Below are 17,683 nucleotides of genomic sequence, written 5' to 3'. Positions count from 1 at the left end.
TACAGCAGTAGAAGTTTAACACAACTTACACACTATTTCAGATAGTGGAAAATATGCACAACTACATTTAGATGTGCTTTCACAGCCCATGCCTTACAAAGACAGGACTGGGGTGGTGGTGAAGAATGTGGAGGTGATACCCAGCTGTTTTTAATACTGTACATAGCCTAGATAATGAGAGGGTTAAAAAACAGTTGCTACTGAATTGTTGATATTGATGGCATAATGGTGTATTTTGTATGATTTGAGGTTGTTAAGGTCTCAGTTAGACAGCATCTGATATGCAAATATGCAAGGAAAAGCAATTGCCTGATAAACCCAGGAGAGTCATTTGAAAAACTGCCAGGCTGTTAGGCACAGGGAACTGCTAGCTTTGGGAACTGACATTTTAAATGGCTAAAAAGTGACAAGAGACAGAAGGAGGGTTGGTGGAGTTGTCAGGAGCAGATAGTGAAGAGCAGCAAAGCTGTTGGGCCTGCTGGAGTACCCAGGGGACAACAAATGTCAGGAAAACAAAGAGGCATCTCGAGTGTTTTATTCCTTTTCAGGTTCTCGTGTGTTCCTACCACTAGTATCAAGGAATGCTATATATTTCGGTATTCTGAGTGCAGCATTCATTATAGGTTACAGCTCCTAAAGGCACACCTTGCAGGTGGAGTCACTGAACAATTGTGGTTGCCAGGTCATGGGTTGTTCCTGAGCCACCTGGTCCGAAAGCAGGCAGTTCCCTTAAACTGCACCTGTAGAGAGGCAAAGGTGCAGAGCCCATCGGTTGAAGGAGCTATGTGGGCATCACGTAATTGCGGCAAGAGCCATGTGAATTTGCAGTGTATTCATGGGCTGTTTACCTTTAAACACCTGTTCTCAATCTACTTTTGGTCATAGAAGACCCAGTGGCATTCAGAAAATTAATAGTCTCTGTCATATTTCTCCTGGGTATCCATTTTTGAGGAACAACTGCCCTGGGCTAATACCAGTTCTCATTCCCCCAGTGTTGCTGAAGACAATAAAGACTGAGACTGAGTGGCTTTGGGATGCCCTTGACACCCAGCAGTGTCAGACAGGTTTGAAGCAGCTTGGCAAACATCAGATTCCCTTGTAAATGGAAGGCTTCATTCACAAAACTTCACAATCCCATACCTGCCCACAGGCATTGAACTAACTTTTCTTTAAAATTCAAAGTGACATAAAAATTGACAAAATGTTTCCCTTCCACAACATCATTAAGACATGAGTGTTTCTTGTCAAAATCTTAAAGCACAAGTCTGAAAACTCAAGTTATATAGTCCATATATAGTGTTGAAACTCTGAGGCTTGAACTAGCTTTTTTTCTTACATTTTATGGAATTCACCAGTATTATTTGAAATGCAGTTGTTCTTTATGTACAAAACCAGGAGAACTTCTCAGAAAATACTGGAAACAGTTAATATTTTATGAGATTTGGAAATAAAATTCATCAGTGCTGTCTCCTCCAGTAATGCTTAGAGCAGTTATAAATGGAAGGTTAAAAAACCCCTGAGGAAGATACTCTCACCAGGACTTTTCATCTGTGTCTAGGACCTGTCAGATATATGGTAATATATACAATCTGTAGCCTTTATGGATACCTCAGATTTGACTGTATCTGGAGTGCTGTATATCTGATGACATTTTGAGAGAGGACATTCAGATATAGCAGTAATTCTATAGCAGTCTCTGATGGTGCATTCTGGCAAATACCTGTAGCCAGACAGGTTTTGATCCTTCCTCTTCCCCTCACTGCCTCGTTCCGTGAATTCAAGACATGATACTGAAAGTAACTGAACTGTTTTGGAATAGGGAAGATTATAAAGACATCGTCCTTACAGCTAGGCTAATATTGCAGAGAAAGACTGTATGTAAATTTGACAAAAATGTGAATTTGTTCCGAGTGGAGGTTGTGAATGCAGGAGGCTTGCAAACAGAATAGCAGTGGATGGTCACCAGACAGTACATCTAAATGCAGATTTCAGAATGATTGCAGGACAGCAAACATCACTTCCAAAATAGCTACTATTTGTGTCGGAAATGTGCTTTTGACATCTATGAGGGCTTTTTTTTTAGTTAGGAAATAACAGATTAGAAAGTTATTAGACATTCGCCAAACAAAACTAATGCATCATTCAAGTAGAACAAGCTCCTCACAAACAGACTAATAATTATTTGTTGAGAATATTCACCAGATAACTTCAAATAATTTAGAGGAAAGGATGATCTGTTTCTGGCAGATTGTGGGCAGTGTAGGTTTAATGCATGTATTTGACTCCTGGAGGATGAATTCATTCTGGCATGAGAAGAAGCCTATTAGGAAACTGGCTACACAAGTAAAAGTCCACACTCCATTTCCTTTAGGGTTGCTAAGCACAACAATTATTGCCCTCAGTGGTAAGGCAAGCACTTTAATAAATGTCCTATTAATGAGTACAGTAAACACAAAAATGTCTGAACTGGAAAAATACCAACTGTGCATGTTACCAACAGGGCATGTTTCATGTTGGTTAACGAAACTAGCTAATAGGATAAAGGTCAAAGGTTATAGCACACATAACTATGAGAATTTAGTTTGGTCTTGCATCTGCCTTTCTATGTCAGTAATAAATCTTTCAGAAAAGTAGTGATGATACATGAGCTTAAAAGCAGTATGACTGGGTGTTAGCACACATACGGGTTTATGTGTAAAAAAACCCAACTCAATGACTATAATTTCTTAATCTAAAATGAAGAAGGGCAGCTGACTGTAACAAAACCAATTCCATCAAACTACAAATTCTACAAATTATTCAAATTGGGAAAATTCTCACTATGTGATCCTGGACTTTGAATCTGACCCTGCCTTGTTCACATGATTAGAAATGAAAGCCTGCTTTCTCCAGTTTTCAAGCTTTAAGAGTTTCCTCTCCAGACAGCCACCAACTTTTCCTCCATTGCCTCTTGAATACTGAAGTGGTGTTGGAGAGGAAAAAGCCATCAATTTAACTCAAAGTTTTAGAATCATAGGATAGTTTGGGTTGGAAGGGACCTTCAAAGGTCATCTAGTCCAACCCCCCTGCACCCTGACTGCATCAGTTTTGCATTGCTTGTACTGTAAAATGCTTACTGTAAACTAAACGTAATCCAGGAGCAAATGTGTTAAGGCTTAGGGAGGCGGGGGGGCTGCAGCATGATACGAGTTACAGAAAGTAGCAGCTCTGCTGCCAAATGCAGTGCTCACTCTAAAGCCTCTGGAATACAGTCCTCAGGCACACTAGTCTTTAATAAAAAAACACAGCTTTTTGCTATTGTGATATGTGGCTGATATTTTTATGCACAGTGTAAGACAGGGGCCTACTGTGGATCTCTGCATGTGTGTGTATCTGTGAGGGCAGCAAGGGAAGTCAGAGACTGACAGAGTCAAAGTGCTCTGGGGATCAGGGTCGAGCAGAGCTGTACCGGGCTGCACCAGCCCCCATCAGCTGCGTTTCACACACACATCAGGCAAAAGATTTCCAGAAGCCTGTGAGTGGTTGGATGTTCTGTCCCCAATTTGAAACCAGTCTTAGCTGGATACTAATTGTCCTCAGTGCCTTTGAAAGCTTCTCTGGGGTGACTAAACTGAATATGGAAGAGATGAGGCTGGAGTGCTGTGGTCATCCCCCTTCCATCAGAGGAAGGGGGACTGCAGGTTTGAAGGCTTAGATGCCTCCTAGCTCTCTCACAGCACCAGCTGGCAGAGGTGTCCCAGTCTCTGCTAAGCAGTGCACTTGGGCACCACCATCATCTAGGCAAGTAGAGAGATCCAGCAAGACACACAAGATAGTTACTGCTACACAAGTCTTTGACAATTGGAGTTCTAGGCTTAAAAAAAAACCAAAACAACATTACAAGCCTGAAACGTGCTAATGACTCCACAAATCCTACAATATTAAATACATGCAGAGTTAAAATAACATGCCATCAAAAAGCCAAAAATTGTGTTTTCAGTGTTATTCTATAGGTGAGCAGCACCATCCTCAAGTAAAATAATGTGCTTACTGTATTTTCCCTTAAAAAAACATGAGAGAATAAACATTGCAGAAAGAAAAGATTGTAAGTGCCTAGCAACAAAGACTTTTTAATTCTTACGAATGTCCCATAGATTACAAGATACAGCCAGTAGAGAAGTCTGATTGTCCTGCCTTGCACAGCCATTTACCTCTAGGAAAAGGATGTGAAATTTGGATGTAAAAATGCTGATTTAGTAGTTTCCTACTTACATAGCAGAGGCTCAGATGATCCTGCAAGGTAAACTGAGAGCAGAAGCCAGCCAGAGTTACCTGAGTTCTGTTCCTCACTGATGTTACTTGGTCCTCTGAATCTGAGAGAGTCACTTAAATTGTGTGGCTGTATTTTACCCACCAGTGAGCATGAAGTTGCTTCACAGAGGCAGTGTAAAATGAATTAATATTTTATAACATGCTTTGAAATCCTCAGATAAAAGGCACTGCAACATTGCAAAATGGACAGGACCATGTGAGGTGATATCTGCCTCTTTTTATGTAACTTCTTTCAAAGATCAGAAACTAATTGGGCTCCAAAATGAAATAGTGCAGTGAAACAAGATGGATCCATGGTTCCCAATATGCCTATGATCTGTAACATCACAGGAAACTGAATGGATTTGATAATCCTACTAGGAAGGCTTGGAAATAACCATGAGAGCCTTTTTTTTTTGCTTCACCAAGCTGAGCTTTTGTGGTCTTAGTGCTGAGCACATGCATATACTCTCCAGAAGGATCACTTTGAAAGGAGCCTGATGATTTATTTTTTTATAAAGCTCATCCCAAAGGCTGACACAGAAGAGGCATGGGAAATGCAAACCATCCCTGAGCTTCATCAGGCTGCAAATCATCAGATGAGACCTGTGCAAACTTACAGTCCAGATCTGACCCACCAGGAAAGCTCACCTCTTAAACATATAAGAGCTGTCCACATGGCACAAGTAAGGTGGCGTTTTCCCACGGTTTTCTGAACTGTCGGCGCTGCTTTTCAATAGCTTCTATTTGTATAACTAACAAATACTTTGGAATGTTTGTGGAGTATTGATGGCAGCCTAGTCTTATTTGCAAAGTGCACTCATTTTGATTTGACTAAATCTTAAGAAATGTTGAGTATTTGCATCTTTGTCTGCTGACGCATCTCGTATTTGAACGTGGTAAATGTGCCAAGTATTTTCATGCCCACAGAAGAAATCACTAGGAGGAAAGGGTGCTGAGCTCACTGTGCTCAGCATCTTGTGAAACATGATTCTTTGCTTATGTCGATCTGATCTTTTTTACATGTTTTATATTCATTCATTAGAAACTGTTCTCTCCGGGATCCACTTGCATTAAGTCTTGTTACTTAATACCAGTTAGACTTTTGCATATTGACAGGAGGGTAAATCTACTACACAGTGTTGGTATGTCGTGACTGGTGGTCTTAAAATTATTTGTGGGGAAAAATAAACCAAACCACCAACAAAAAAAGTTGCTACATATGAGCAGCATCCAGATGTGAAATATCACATTTTATATAACTTGTGCTTAGGTATGGAGGTATTTTGTTTCATGCCTCAGAAAGAAGTTGGTAAGCCGTGTTAAGAAAGCCGTGGAGTATGCTGCTGCAAATGTTGGAATATTATTGATAAATCAGTGGTGTATCCTCATCTTCAATGCAGTGTCTAGCTTCGATCTCTCTCTTAGAAAGGACACAGCAGGAGCAGAAAATGTGGTAGAAATTACTAAAGGCATGGGTGAAAATCGACCCAGAATAGTGACTGGGCTTGAAGGAGAATAAAGGATGGATATAATTTAAAAAAAAAAAAAATGTTTGGATAGTGTAAATTGTCCTTTCCCGTAAGACAGTAAGAAGGGAACGAAGCCTCCCGTGAAAATCCCGGAGCGCTTTCTTTTCGTGGGGTGCAGTAGCCCAGCGCCAGCTGAAATCGCCGGAGCCGGGAGCCCGGCTGGCTCCGGTGAGCCCTGGCACACCGGCGGTGTCCGCAGCCGCATTACGGTCAGGGCTCCCTGCCTGCGCTGCCGGAGCGCTGCCCGGGAAAGGGCCCTCGACCCGGGGGGCGGCCCCGAGAGCCCTGGGGGGCGGGCGGGGGGGGCCGTGCCGGTGACGTCGGGTTTGCAGCAGCCCCGAGCGGCAGCGGGCGGGCGAGCCCCAGCCCCCGCCGCCGCCCGGTGCTGCGGCAGAGGGCGGCGGGCCGGGAGGCGAGCCGGGGGAGCGCCGCCGAGGAGGGCTCCGGCGGCGCCAGGATGTAGGCGTGGGGCGGCGGGGGAGCTGCCGCCGGCGACGGGCTCGCCATGAAGAAGCACTCGGCCAGGGTGGCCCCCCTTAGCGCCTGCAACAGCCCCGTCCTCACCCTCACCAAAGTGGAAGGTAAGCGACGGGGCTGGGAGCGGGACGGGGATGCGGCCACGGGGGTATCCCGGGGAGACCCGGTAGCGCCACGGGAGATGCTCCGGGGAAACTGAGTACCACGACAGGGGATGCTCCGGGGTGACTGGGTGCTGTGCCAGGGTGATGCCGGCGGCGGGGGAGCTGGGCGACCCGTGGGCGGGCGGCGGCTGCTCGCCCACGGGTCGCCCAGCTCCCCCGCCGCCGACATCGCCGGCGTCCACCTCTGTCCTGTGCTGCTCCAACTCTTTCTGCCCCCACACTCCAGAGGCAGAGCTCCTCTCTTGGAGCCACTCGCGGGAACCAAGAGTGACCCCCAAGTCCCTGGGCAAGTACCTGCCAGGCAGAACCCCTGGCAGGAGGCGAGGGGGATGCTTGGTCAGATTAGAGCCCAAATGGGAGGAACACAGCCTTGTGTACCAACCATCTGTCCTCACTTCTGTTTGCCAATCTGGCTGCATGGTAGTTGGGGTTGGGGCTCTGTGACCAGAAGGGACGTTAGGAGACCAGCAGCAGTGGGCAGACCTTCAGGGACCATGGAGACCTTTGGAGACTTCCAAAGACCACGGCTAGGGACCTTGAAAAGGGCAGTGATGTGCTCAGGAGAGTCTCCCAGAGAGCACTGAAGCTCTGGGCATAGCTGGTGCAGAGGTCTGGGGCAAGGAGTAGAGATCACGGGTAGAAACCTGTAGGCTATGTCCTAGAGTGCCAGAGCAGGTGAGATGGAAGGGGTGATGCAGAGGCAGGAGGAGCAGAAGGAGGATGCAGGTCAGGAACAGGAGCCCATCTGAGGGGATGCATATGAAGCTCAGTTCGATAAGGAAGAGCAAAGAGGAAGCCACTGTTTTGGGGGATGTGGTAGCTGGTTGAGAGAATGGGGTTGATGAGAGAAAAAAGGTTGGCTGAGAGGTATGGAGGAGAGGAGGAGGGAGGAAAGGAGGAAAGGAAATAAGGGATGAGCAAAATGAGACAAAGAGGAAGAACAACTCAAAAAATGGGAATGATTGAACAGTAAGAGGCAAAATATGAATGTGAGACTCCATAGAAAGCTCATGAATAAGAAAAAAACAAGTATAATAATATTGATAAACTGAGGAACAAAGAAAGGAAAAGAAAAAATTATATAAATAGCTCTGTGGAGGAGAAAGTGAGAAAATGCAGAAATACCCAAGACGAGGAAGGGAAATAAAATCAGCAAGTAAAAGTGGAAAACCAGAAGGATCTGAACGTTGTTGTTTCAGTTCATGGGGAATACAGCTGTTGCATTCCCCAAACATAAAAACCACCTGCTGTAGGGGCAGGAAAAGGGATCTCAGTTTTCTGATCAAATGAAGAGCCTGCCTAATCTTCATGACACTAGAATTAGAATATATAAAAGCTCTTGGAGTTAGCTGTGTGCACAGTAGGGTATTTCTTTGAAGGTTCTCATTGGAGGGTCCTCTGGGCAGGGAGCACATCTCCCTTTCTTTTGGTGCACTGCACATGCATTATGAATCATAAATAATAATAACTCACCAGGTTCCAGCTTTGAAATGTGGGTCATCTCATTCCTCTTCTACTGGTTCAAATACAGTTTATTGTCTACCTTATATAGAAACAGAAGCAACACAACCTTTCCATGTGCCATAAAATCGAATCCTTTTAAGCATTTCCATGTCTGTTCTGCATATCATCTCTCAGATACCCTACTGCCACTCACCAGCGACTTTGTTGACCTAGTTGGACTTTTCTTTCTTTACTTCAGATTCTTTTTTTCATTCATCATCAATGGAAAGGCCTAAATGGCCTTGAAGGTGTATGATAGGGCCCAGAGTTTGTACAGAGGCAGGTAAGAGTTTTCTTCGTTGTTTACTTCCGTTAAATAAAACAGACTGGCTTTTTTTGAGAGCTTCTCTTTCCAAATCAATTGATAACATTTCCTTTCAGACTAATATTGAGTAATTTTGCCAGCTGGTGTTTAGAGTCATGTAAAAAAGACAAGATGTAGCTATAGGCAAAAATAAAGTGAGGCAGTGGGCATACTGTGGACCGCTTGCTTCCCTTGGTCTGGCTGTCGTACTTCTGGCAAAGATTTGCCTTCCTAAAGTTCTCTGGTAGCCCAAGTCCCTTGCAAAGGTGTAGCAAATTTGACAAGAACAAGACAGCAAAAACTTTGCTTCGTAGTTATGATTATTTTCTCTGCTACCAGCCACCATCGAAATATTTCAAGGATCTTTGGCAGAACCACTAGGAATATGTTTCACTCTCGGATAGTTAGCCAAGAGGAGCCTTTCATTGATATTCACTGCTGCAAAGCCTTCCAACATCCCCTCTATTTTCCTGTTGGTGCAGTAGCTTCTTTGCTTTAAAAGAGAGATGAGGGCTCTGTGCTCCTTCAGAAGCGTGACTACCATTTCGAATTATTTCAAAGATTGAATCATCAGTATGCACTGAGCCTGCTGTACCAGCACTTTTAAAGACAACTGTATCTACGTGCATCACTCAGACAGGCGGTAACCACACCATGTGTTTTCTGTGCCTGGTACCGTTGCACACACTTCACACTTTGAGAAATGGAGGCTTAGTGCTTGCTTTGTGCTTGCCCATCTCTCTGTTGTTTTTCTCACCAGTTTCCTTCCATATCACAGTGGCCATTCCTCCCAAACCAATCAATTGGCAGATTTCACCCTTCTTGTACCTGAAAGCACAGTGTGCTTTGAGTGCTGACTTCCCTTCCCTGGGAAGGTAAATATTTCTGTTGTAACTCTGCATCTTGGAATCTCCCAGAGACAGGTGACATTAACTTTCATGAGGAGCTGCAGGACAGTCACCTTGCCAGAGAAAAGCCATCCTCCACTTTGTTAGCCTCTATGTAGACCTATGTATTCCCAAGCTTCGAGCACCAACTAAATGGTATTGCAGCCTTCCCATATAGCATATTTCCTCTGTGCTGTTCTGTTGGATGTGTGACTGGTGATATTCAGAGTTGCTTATAATGCAAATGATACCTCTGTGCTTTCATTTATTACATGTAAATATCTAAACTGAGTTGCTGCGGAACCAGATTCTGCACATACTCAGCTGGAGTAACCTTGTCTGCATCACGGGAGTTGCAGGGAATTTGTACCAGTGCAAATGAGAAATTAATTTGGCCTTTAATATATTACATGCCTGCAGGGAATTCATCATAAGCTTATCAACACTGGAATCACTTTAAAAAGAAATCTTTTTCACTTCTTTAGCAAGCACAAGCTGAAGAACCCAAGCACAGCAAAAACTTTAATCAGCAGCAGCCTGCTTCCTTAAGATATGCAGTTCTTGTTATCCTCATTTTGCAGATGGGGCAGCCAAGAAACTGCAGAATGAAGCAACTTGTCTAAAAACAAGCAGCACATCTTTTCACAGAGCAGGTGAGAAAAGACTTAGAATAGATATTAATAGATCCCCAAACTTCCCACGCGTGTGTTCTGGCCACGGGATGGCACTGCCACAAATGGATGCAATAGAGGTGCAAGAGGACTTCTTTTACTGAAATCAATGACTTCAGGTTCCTACTAAAACTTCATTTTTTTGGGAAGTAAGCTGAAACGTTGCATAAATATCTCTCCGGATAAGTACTGTGTAACTATTAACAGTGTTCTGCTGGTGACATCTAATTGTTTGGTAGTTGGCCAGTGATTGTTTGTACTTTGAGCACTAGGGCAGATCCTGTAAAAACTTCACCCCGGAGTTAGCATTTGTAGAAGCAAGAATTGTGCCCACTTGTCTTTTTTCTGCGAGAACTGTACATTATAGAAATATGCAGTGCTCATTTTTCTACAGAACAAAAGCAGCTGGAGAGCAGAAGGGGCTGGTGGTTTGGTGGCTCAGCCAAGGCTGTGACTTTGTGCTTCCCTACTGAAGTGGCCTTCGTGAGGAATGCATGCTGGCTTCTGCGGGGAGTAATTTGCAAAATCTTTGCTTTTGATCAGCCTGTCTTCCTGCACAAGAGACAGTCTTAGATGTGAACATTGATGATCGGGCCAGAGACCATCAAACACACCTTGTGCTTACTCCATATTTGTGGTAGCAGCTTTCACTTGCTCCTGACTGGAGCTGGGATTGAATGGATGATCTGGGGGTGAATGTAATGGGAACAAGATTGCGGTGCAGCTACCAGAATTAATGGGGGTGTAAATTTGCTGTGTGTCTGCTTCTCCATGGTACTTGCCAGCTATTACAGGGTAAAGTCAATGTGACTTGCTCCCCTGATGGAAAAGTGGTACCCTCTTCTGTCTTTAGGTACTGAGTGTAAAGTGCACACAGGCAGTAATTACACTCTGGCTTTGCCCCAGGGCAACTTTTGCCCAATTTTCCTATTTGTCGCAGTACTTTCAGTTAACACAACAGCATATTTGAGCAGATATCCAAGATCTTGTTCCAAAGACGTGAGGAGTTCTTGTTGCATAACAACTGGCTCCCTTCCCATACAGCTTTAAACAACCTCAAAATGAGCCGCTCTTGGTTGTGCTAGGCTTACTCACTGGGGATTCCCACCAGCTCATCTTTGATTGTGTCCCACTTGTTATTTCATATACCACCTTGCCTCTGCAAACTCATCAGCTATAGGTTTGGAGATGACTCATTACTTCGGCACTGTATGTCCCCTCCCCAAATGACATGAAAATAAAATGAGACCACTTTGATGTTACCACAGTAATGCCAGAGCAGGAACTTTAATGCATCATGAAGCAAAAAGATAAGTTATTAAAGATTTATCCAAGCTTCCTTACTTTAGTGGCTGAAATAAGCCGATATGTACACACTATGGACAAACCATAGTTTCATTTACAGTGACAGAATTTAAGAATAACAGCAACCATTGGATCATCTTCTCAGATATTCTATAGATCACAGGCCATTACATTTCACCCACTTGTCCTTAAATGACGCAAGGTGCATTTTCTAGTCATCTTGAATCAATTCAGGCATATGTTCTCAAAAAATAAGCAAATTGCTAATCCATCTATTTAATTATAGATTTCTCCCATGAGAAGCTGGAACAATAACTAGTGAAAAATAAATATTAAGACACCAGAATGCATCATTCATTGTCTTCTATTTTCATTTTATAATTCTTGTAAAAGAGTATATCATTATAGATCAGACTATTTCAGCTAGACTTACAATGGTCATCTAGTCCAACTGCCTGGGCATTGTCCAAATGCTTCTTCAACCCTGACAGGCTTGGGGCATCCACAACCTCTCTAGGAAGTCTGTTGCAGTGTTTGACCACCCTGTCAGTAAAGAAATGCTTCCTAATATCCAGCCTAAACCTCCCCTGGTGCACCTTTGAACCATTCCCACTCATCCTGTCATGTGGTATCAGGGAGAAGAGCTCAGCACCTCCGTCTCCACATCCCCTCCTCAGGAAGCTGTAGAGAGCAATGAGGTCACCCCTCAGCCTCCTTTTTTCTCCAAACTAGACAAGCCCAAAGTCCTCAGCTGCTCCTCACAGGACATTCCTTCCAGCCCTTTCACCAGCTTTGTTGCTCTCCTCTGCATTCACCACCAACACCAAATACAGTGGGATAATAATCTCTTTTGACCGGCTAGTGATGCTGTGTTTGATGAACCCCAGGATGTGGTTTGCCCTCTTGGCTGCCAGAACTTTTGCCCATCTTTGCCAATGGCTGATAATTGTAGACAGTAGGATTTGTAGCCTAGAAGCAGTTCAGTATAAGAGCCAGAGTTCAGACAAGACTAGTTGTTCAACATAAAAGTCTATGATTACTCAAAATGTGTTCCCCAGCCATTTTCCAGTTATAAGTCTCATATATATATATATATAAAAATATATATATATATATATAAATTATGTGGTAGCTTTCCTAGCACATCATACTCAGCACAGCACATTCACTTGTATGCGAAGCAGCTCCCTCCACTTGGCTGGAGTACCATCACCAACCATTAGTCCACTCCAATCTTTGTTGATTATAAACTGAGATGCCACAGCAGACCTGGATAGCATCCTCTGGAAGCAGGGATTTGGCCAATAGAAGAGTAGATTTACTTTGCCACCTTCACTGAGTTCTGCTGACAGCCACTGCAGCATGAGGTCAAAGGCAAAAGGAAAAAAAAAGCATTTTTAGCTGTGCAGAGATGGCTTGCTTTTAGGCAGAGCTGCCCACCAAATGTGTTGGCACTGTGTATTGGAGATGCCAGGTACCTCCTCCAGTGTTAACTGCCCAGTTACAGGAACTTGGATCCACTCTACCTGGACATAATGCAGGGGTACCTAGACTAGAAATACTGTGAGTCCTACTCAAGGCATGGATTTCACCATGGGATCTAGTACCCTTTGGTTATACCAAAGTTATATGTTGACTCTTCTTGAAGGAATAGGTATACATTTTCAAGTGTAACAAAGGCAAGTGCCAGATTTTGTACTTGGGACATGGGAACCCCGGGCTATACATGCAGACTGAGGGACAAGATGCTGGAGAGCAGCTTTGAGAAGAGGGATCTGGGGGTTCTGGTTGACAGCAAGTTGAACATGAGCCAGCTGTGTTCCCTGGCAGCCAAGAGGGCCACCCATGTCCTGGGGTACATCAAGCACAGCATTGCCAGCCAGGCAAGGGAGGTGATTGTCCCACTCTGCTCTGCACTGGTGCGGCCTCACCAGGAGCACTTTATGCAGTTCTGGGCAACACAGGATAAAAAAAGATAGTAAGCTACTGGAGAGTGTCCAGATGAGGGCTACAAAGTTGGTGAATGGTTTGGAGGGGAAGCTGTATGAGGAGCAGCTAAAGTCACTTGGTTTATTCAGCCTGGAGAAGAGGATGCTGAGGGGAGACCTCATCATGGTCTACAGCTTCCTCACAAGGGGAGGAGGAGGGGCAAGTGCTGATCTCTTCTCTTTAGTGACCAATGACAGAACCTGAGGGAATGGCAGGAAGATGTGCCAGGGGAGGTTTAGGCTGGACGTTAGGAGAAAGTTCTTCACCCAGAGGGTGGTGGAGCACTGGAACAGGTTCATCAGGGAGGTGTCACAGTCCCAGGCCTGACAGTGTTCAAGAAGAGACTGGACAATGCCCTCAGACGCATGGTGTGATCTGTGTGGTTGTCATAGGCAGGGACAGGAGTTGGACTCGATGATCCTTGTGGGTCCCTTCCAACTCAGGACATATGATTCTATGAATTCAGTATGCAGGAAACCAGTGGGCTATAGCAAAATCTTCTGTCTAAAGCTGTCTTTACCTAAAGACAAGCAGCTCTGAATTTTGGAAAGCTCCATAGGGGAGAAAGAACACTGTCTTGGTTTTGATAAAATGCAGCCAGCATAACCTCCACAGTTAGCATGAATTCAGTTACCTCCTGATATTATACCTGCATATATGTACTGATATAAATGTGCTATTTATATAAGTATCTGAATTCCCTTGGAGATAAAACTGTTACTCAAGAAAGATGCATGGCACTCAAAAGCCTGGCTAATTAATACTGTAATTGCCTGCAGACAGTTCAATTTGGGTTTTTTTCACCAGAACAGACAGTCATCTCTCAGGTCTTTGTTCAGGGTGAAATTTGCACAGACTCTGGTTAAAATTTGCTCAGAATACACTTTTGGTCCTTGCTCATTTTTGTTCCACCAGAATTTCTACTTCCACAGAGATGCCGGTCTCCTCAAATCAATGTGAAACTCCCAGTGACCTCGCCAGGTAGCTCACTGTAAGCTTCAGTCCAGTTTTTGTTCAAGAAAAGAATGCAGAAAAATGAGAAAAAGAAATATCTTTTCCTATACTATCAAGAATATGTATCTCCTAATCAGGTTTTTTCTTTATGTGCTTTTATGGTACTTTCAAGTACCGTGATGCTGATACCATAATAAGCACCTAGTATCTTCAATTTGCACACTGGACTCCAGGCATGCATTCTGATTAATAATAAAAAAGACAGTATTTGAGGAAACTCCCCACCCCACAATATGGAATATTATATTTGTATGAGTCCCATTCAAGTGCAGTGCTTTTAATAGAATTTATAAGCAGTTGCTTCTGAAGATAAATTAAATGGATTAAAGTCCAAATTGCTGCAGTATGGAGTTGATAATTTTTCAGCTCTCTCTTTATCAGTAGCAGGAATTAGAATATATGTTTTGCAGGAAGACTTCTGGAGTATTCGACACAGGAAGAAAGAAATACGTATGCTAAGGAGGAGAATTTAGCCTATCTTCAACAGATACGTGCAGATTATTTAATTCCAAGTCTTATTAAGCTTAGGTACAATATATAGTGTGAGGTAAAATGAGAATTAATATATGACAACCATTAGTATTAGAAAATGCTGTATTATGCCTATTTGGTACAAGTTAAGCTATATGGATGATCTGGTGGTATCAGTGATATGGAACAGATTTCCACAGACAAGAGGACAGTAGAATCATCTTGATTGCCTCTGAGGCAACAGGCCTGTTTCTTACCCTGTTGAAATTAAGGTGAGATGATCAGATACGTTTTAATTTCCTGCATTTCAGGAAATTCAGGATCAGATAAGTTTGAATTTCGTAACACTTCATTTTGCATAATTAGTTAATTTAGACTATGAATTCCAGTAGAAAAATAGAATCTGAACTGAGACTGCATTCTTCTTGCTTTGAATCTATATTTATGGAGTTTTTCCCATTTCCAGATAGCTACATGCCTTATACTGTAGCCTCAAGCAAATTCAGACCTTCTGACCTAATAGGTTAATACCCTGGTTCTGTTCTTTAAAATAACCTCTACTGTGGATTTAAAACTGTCTGCTCTATTGATTTATTCTTAATTTAGTCATGCCATCCATGATCAAATTAAGTAAAATTATTTTTATCTGTTCCTGTACAAGCAAAGCATTTAAAGAAAGTGCTTTAAACTTTTAGTTTCCCAAAAAGCATCTAAAAATCCATATGTGCATGCCATTTTGACCAAATATTCTCATTTAAAAACTGATTTAGTAAAAGGTTATGCAGTTTTGTCATTTTTTGATTATGACACATTAATTTGTATTCATTAAATAGTATAATACCAGTCCGTTAGACCTTCAGCACTGACCGTGGTTGGAAAGTTGGGGAAATGTGCACAGAAAAAGCCAAAGTCATTGCAGCACTAAGCATTTCAGTCCCACCCACCAGCTGCCCACAGGGACTCACAATTCCCCAGAGGAACCCAAGAACAATTTCTTCAACAATCACACGCACAGCCACCATATGGGGCCTGACCAAAGGTCCATCTGGTCCCATCTCCAGCTTGGTGGAATTGATCGGGAAGATGTATTTTCTAGCCTGAGATGCATCTCTCACAGTGTGGGTGCAGTTTTCTCAGATGTAGGAAAAACTTTTTTTCTCTATTTTCTGCTTTGTTCCTAGTAATTTTTGGTAGTTGTTTTGCTTTTTTGGCTGCTCCTGAACACTGAGTTGCCCTATTTGTGGAGCAGCCTGTGTAGGGCTCAGGATCCCTGGTGGCAATGACCAGAGCCCATCGCTGCATTTGCAGCATGTGGACTGTTTACTCCGACCTGCATCTCTTCATCAGCTTCTCCATCTGCCGATTTATGACCCAGTTGCGTAGCCTGTCCTCCCTCACAGCTGGCCCTCACCTCCCCGTCCTGCCTAACTTCATGTCATTAGGAAACTTTGTCACCTCCCCGCTCGTCCCCTTGGTCAGGCTGCCTGTTGTTATGGTGAAGAGTACACGTCCCACAGCAGACCTCTGCAGAGCTTCAGCTGTTTCCCCCATTGCTGTATTTACTCCTCACTAGCCCCCTCTCTTGTACTGAGCCTTTTATCTGTTCTAGCACCTTCCCTGACTGCTTGTTTTCTCTAACACCCTTTGGAGTGGGATTTTGTCAGAAGCCTCTTAAAAACCTAGGAAGTGCAACTGCATCTCCTTTATCAATGTGCCTGTTGCCCCTCCTCAGAGGACACCAGTGCAGCCGCAAGATGAATCATCCAGCTTGCCCAGTAGGTAATGCCGAGCAGAGACCCGTGCTTTATGCTCTGCCAGGATGCTTGTTCCTCACTGTCGCTCCAATCTCTCTAGCACTTACCACTCTGTTTCAGAATTGAGTTGGCAGCTAAGTGGCTGAACCCTTTCCTTCAAAAAGTGGAGGTGGAGTGTGTCCTCCTCTTCAGCTGCTTGGTGTGTAGAGCAGCCTCATACAACCTGTGCTAGAAAGAGCAGGGATCCTGTTTGCCCAAGTGGGCACCCTGATCCACAGACCTTCCAAGGCCAGGGGAACCCAGGTATCAGCAAAGCTGGTCTGCTCAGGATAGAAAACATCTTTATTTATTGGGAAAGAGTGAAGTGAGGTGGTCATTTGCCCAGAGGAGAAGAAGTGAGGCTCTGGGTGTTGTTCCAATAACTCCTTCAAATACAGAATGGAAATATTTCTTGGAGATGACTCTTAAAATGAGAGGTGGAAACTCTCAAATGTGTCTTTGAATCCTGACAGGGTCTGGGTATAAGAGAGGCACAAGCCTGCTTTGGAGTCATAGTGCTTAGGCATGCCCAGGACCAGATTCTTTGTAATCTGAGGAACTCTACTGAGGGTGGGAGGAGGATACAGCTGGTGCAAGCAGCTTTGGCAAAGCTAAAGCCAATTCGGAGAAGAAGGGTTCCCTTGATGCAGAAGTTAGACAGTGCATGCTCTCACTACTATTCTGTGCAGCAGAGACGCAGGCCTTTGGAAAGGTAGATACATGGAGATGGCTTCTGAAATGAAATATTAATAGTTCCTTAAAACCAGCTATCAGCAGATGAACTGCAAAATGAGAGATCATCATGGACAGTGGCATGAGAAGGCTGCACTAGCTACTGGGTTATCTGCCAGGTGACAGAAGAGACCCTAAGACCTCACTCTTTAATCTGACCAACTGTGAAGAAAATGCCAGGGCAACATATCTGAATAAATGTGATTTCAGATTTAGACAACCACAGTGGCAATTAGAGATGTAAATCACTTTGTGGATTTGGCACTTCATCTTCTCTTCACAGGATGATGCCTCAGCTATTTTTTAACAGCTTAACTCAAAAATCCTGGTCAGCTAAATATCACATAGCTAGTATCATAGACATAAATGGCATAAAAACATTTTGAGGAGTTTTGGAGTCTGCTACTGAGGCAAATAGTACTGTGAGTCCAGAAAACCACCACCAGAAGTAATTGTGTGTGTTCTTAGGTATGTTTGTAAGTGGTAAGTGTATTGGAACTAATGGTCTCCCGCTGATCTCTCTATGTTGTAATTATTGGGTGAAGAAGTAG

The 17,683-nt window shown here is 43.7% G+C and overlaps 1 protein-coding gene across 2 annotated transcripts in view; it reads left to right on the top strand.

Annotated features, from left to right (window-relative positions):
* The window catches only part of SLC35F3 (solute carrier family 35 member F3), a 182,226-nt gene that overhangs the window by 113,681 nt on the left and 50,862 nt on the right, over positions 1 to 17,683 (top strand). Inside the window, exon 1 of one of the 2 annotated variants that reach the window (XM_065835966.2) lies at positions 6,234 to 6,403. The exons of the other annotated variant lie outside the window; for it this stretch is intronic. Within the exon in view, the coding sequence (XP_065692038.2) occupies positions 6,328 to 6,403 (76 nt within the window). The 5' untranslated portion in view covers positions 6,234 to 6,327. Of the gene's footprint in view, positions 1 to 6,233; positions 6,404 to 17,683 lie in introns of those variants that run through there. 2 annotated transcript variants of the gene reach the window in all.

This window comes from Patagioenas fasciata, chromosome 3 (genome assembly GCF_037038585.1).
Source record: "Patagioenas fasciata isolate bPatFas1 chromosome 3, bPatFas1.hap1, whole genome shotgun sequence".
Classification (NCBI taxonomy): domain Eukaryota; kingdom Metazoa; phylum Chordata; class Aves; order Columbiformes; family Columbidae; genus Patagioenas; species Patagioenas fasciata.
The sequence above is the reverse complement of the archived record's forward strand: the minus strand, read 5'-3'. Positions and strand labels throughout refer to the sequence as shown.